The 3556-nt window shown below is 15.7% G+C and overlaps 1 protein-coding gene across 1 annotated transcript; it reads right to left on the bottom strand.

The window, feature by feature from the left end:
* Positions 1 to 740: 740 nt before the first annotated feature.
* On the bottom strand, positions 741 to 3270 carry PGAL8A_00019200 (conserved Plasmodium protein, unknown function; the record flags this gene model as incomplete). Its single annotated transcript, XM_028671597.1, has 4 exons — positions 741 to 2116; positions 2207 to 2761; positions 2868 to 2960; positions 3054 to 3270. 4 exons carry the CDS (start codon positions 3268 to 3270, stop codon positions 741 to 743), a joined length of 2241 nt encoding a protein of 746 aa, XP_028528234.1.
* Positions 3271 to 3556: the final 286 nt, after the last annotated feature.

Here is a 3556-nt window from a genome sequence, read left to right as displayed (position 1 = left end):
CATTTTTTTTTTTTTTTTTTTTTTCTTTTTTGGTATTTTTAGACAAATTAAAAAGTAATAAAAAAAATAAAAATATATATAAAAGTTCTAATTTAAAAAAAAAAATATAGACATTATTATATATATTAAAACATTAATTATAAAAAATGGTATATATTTAAATTGTGTTTTTTTATTAGTAATTTAAAATTTAAGACAATTTAGTAAGAATTATTTTATTTCATTACATAATAAAAAAAAAAAAAAAATAAAGAAATATATGTTTTTTCGTTGCAATAAGAAAAATACACATTATATTTTTTTTCTATTAAAATAATTTGTTAAAGTTTATGTAAATAATAATGAAAAACAAAATAATATTTATTGTTATTTTGTATAAGAACTAAAATAGGAATTATGTAGAAAATTTATAATTCTTTTTTTTTTTTTTTTCTCTAACTTTAAAATTTTATTAAAACTCTCAAAATAATACTTTTTTTTTTTTTTTTTTTTTTAAGTTTTATATAATTCTATTATAAAATTAAACTTCCCTAAAAAAAATAAGATAAAAAAGGAATAAACTTAAATCCTATTTGTTCAATTGCTTTTTTTTTTATTTTTAAATTTAATATTAAAAATAATATTTATTTAATGATTTTTCAATATTTAAAAGAATTAATGTTTGTTGATTCTTTTTATTTAATATGAATCTCTTTCAACACTTTTTGAATTTTTATTCTCACCTAAAACATGTTTTGATTCTATTTATCTAAAAATGTCTTTCCTTTTTTTTCTTCGAAGTTTATATTTTCTTTTTCTTTAATTGAAACTATTTTTTCTTTTATTTCATCTGAGTCTTTTTCTTTTTTTTTACTTGAACATATTTTTTCTTTCTTTTCATCTGAAACTATTCTTTCTTTTTTTTCAATTGAGTCTACTTTTTCTTTCTTTTCATCTGAGTCTATTTTTTCTTTTTTTTCAATTGAGTCTACTTTTTCTTTATTTGATACTATCTCTTCTTTTTTTTCATTTTCTTTATTTGAAACTACTTTTTCTTTTATTTCATCTAAATCTGCTTTTTCTTTTTTTTCAATTGTGTCTACTTTTTCTTTATTTGAAACTGTTTTTTCTTTTTTTTCATTGGATAATATTTTTTCTTCTTGATATAATCTGTTTGTTTCTCCTTTTTTATTTAAAATTATATCTTCTTTTGTAATGCATGAAATTATTATATTATTTTCTTTGTTATTTTCATAACCAGTTTCATTTTTGTTTTCATTTTCCAGTTTACTTTTATTTTTTAACATATGTTTTAACTTACATACATTTTTCTTTTTTTTCAGAAGATTATTTTTTTTTTCTTCAAAGGAATCACAAGAAAAATAGTTAATATTTTTTTTTACATGAACAATTTTATCTTTATCACTATTTATTTCTAAATTTTGACTTTTATTTTTTTCATTTTTACTGAAAATCTTTTTCCTTTCCTGTTGCTTCTTTCCATTATCTTTGTAATTACTTTTTTTGTAGTTTTCAATAATATCTTTTTCTTCCTTTTTTAGAATATCATCTTTTCTTAATTTTTTTTTCGTTAGTTTTTCTTCTATTTCTAATTTTTCTTCGTCAAATATAACTTTTTCATTTGGTCTAACAGTAACATTATTTAAATTTATTTTATTTAATTCAGGAGATTCTTTCATGTTATCTGTTTTTATATTATCTTTTCTTAGATTAATAAGTGTTTCATTTTTTTTATATAAGTTTTTTTTTTTGAATAAAATATCTAAGCTCTTTCTATTTTTGTGTTTTATTTCACTTTTATCACATGTAAAGAGTTCATAAACATTTTCATCTTCTTTCTTTTTTTTTTTTTTAATACTAACTGATGTAGGAAAATTGTCATAATAATTTATACAATTTTTAGGATAAGAAAAATTTTCATTATTTGAATATTTTAATTTTTTTATATTATCTTTCCACTTTTTAAATGGTTTTTTACAGTATACTGATATATATCTAGAATTATATTTCTTTAAATTTAGTTGTAACTTTTGACTTTTTTTTATTATATTTTGAATTAATTTATTATCCTTTTTGTTTAAAATATACTTTTTAAATATAGCATTATTTAAGTAATCTAAAAAAAAAAAAAAAAAAAAAAAAAAAAAAGAAAAAAAAAAAAATCTAACATTAAAATTAGAAGATACAGTAATTTAGTTGTATTAACCTTTATATAAAATTGAATTAGATAAAATATTTTTTTTATAATTTTTTTTTAAATCTATGAGAATAGAATTATTCTGATTTGAATTTATATTATAACTTTTCATATAATGTTCTTTACTTAATTGTCCTATATTTATATTATGTAAATATATTTTTTTCAACATGTTATTTTCTTCTTTATATTTTTTACATAATTTTTTGTAATATTTTTTTAAAATAATATATTTTTTAATTATTAAATTAATTTTTGTATATTGTTTTCTACTGATTTTATTTATTTTTTTTTCACAACTATCATGAGCTTTTGTTTTAATTATATCAGAAAGTTTTTTATTTTGATTAAATTCTTTAAAAAGGAAATCATTCAATGTGTGATATATTTTTTTAATTTCAATTAAAAATAATTTTAAGTTTAGTGATATTAACTCTTTTATTTCTTCATGTTCAATTTTTCTCATCAAATCATTTATATCTTTTGTTTTGTTAATTTCTTCAGTAATTTTTATATTTTGAAGAATATTTTTATTTAAATCACTCATATTTATTTTGTTGTGTTCTATAATGAAGTTTAAAATAGCAAAAAATTCAGAATCTTAAAAAAAAAAAAAAAAAAAAATTTTATTATAATTTAAATTATACATTCTACATTTATATAAATATACTTTTAAAATTATTATTGTCTTTTAATTTGTTCATGTAGTATTTATATCTTTCATCATGGTGGTCATCCTTATTTATAATTGTATCAAAATTATCTTTAAAAATAATAAGAAATTATAAAATTATAAAATAATAAGAAATTATAAAATTATAAAATAATAAAAAAAAAAAAAAAAAAAAATACATGCCTATAACTATTGAACTATATGTTTTTAGTTCCATTTCTACTTCAGATAAATCATTTATGTGAATAGTTTTATCACTTTTATTTTCATTTCGTTTCATTATTTCTAATTCTACATTAGAACTATTAGTCAATGTATTAATTGAATATTTATTTATTGCTTCACTTATTTTTGACGAGCAATTTTGCGATAAACAATCTCCTTTTAAATCTTTATTCATCTTTATTTTCATAAAAGAAAATATTTTAAAAAAAAAATATAGATTATTATTTACTTTATTTTCTATTTGTAATTATTTAAAATTTATAGAATAAAAGATTTAATATCCGTCATTAAACATATACTTAATTTTTTTGTAATTTTTTATTATTATTTTTATTGAATAGAAATATAGAAAAAAATAGGAAAGAAATTTTTTTTTTTTTTTTGTAATTCTAAAGCACCTTTTGTCTAATTTTCAATTAGTTCAGAAAAAAAAAAAAAAAAAAAAAAAAAAAAAAAAAAAA

Source organism: Plasmodium gallinaceum (genome assembly GCF_900005855.1).
Source record: "Plasmodium gallinaceum strain 8A genome assembly, contig: PGAL8A_v1_10, whole genome shotgun sequence".
NCBI classification, from domain to species: Eukaryota; Apicomplexa; class Aconoidasida; order Haemosporida; family Plasmodiidae; genus Plasmodium; species Plasmodium gallinaceum.
The sequence above is the reverse complement of the archived record's forward strand: the minus strand, read 5'-3'. Positions and strand labels throughout refer to the sequence as shown.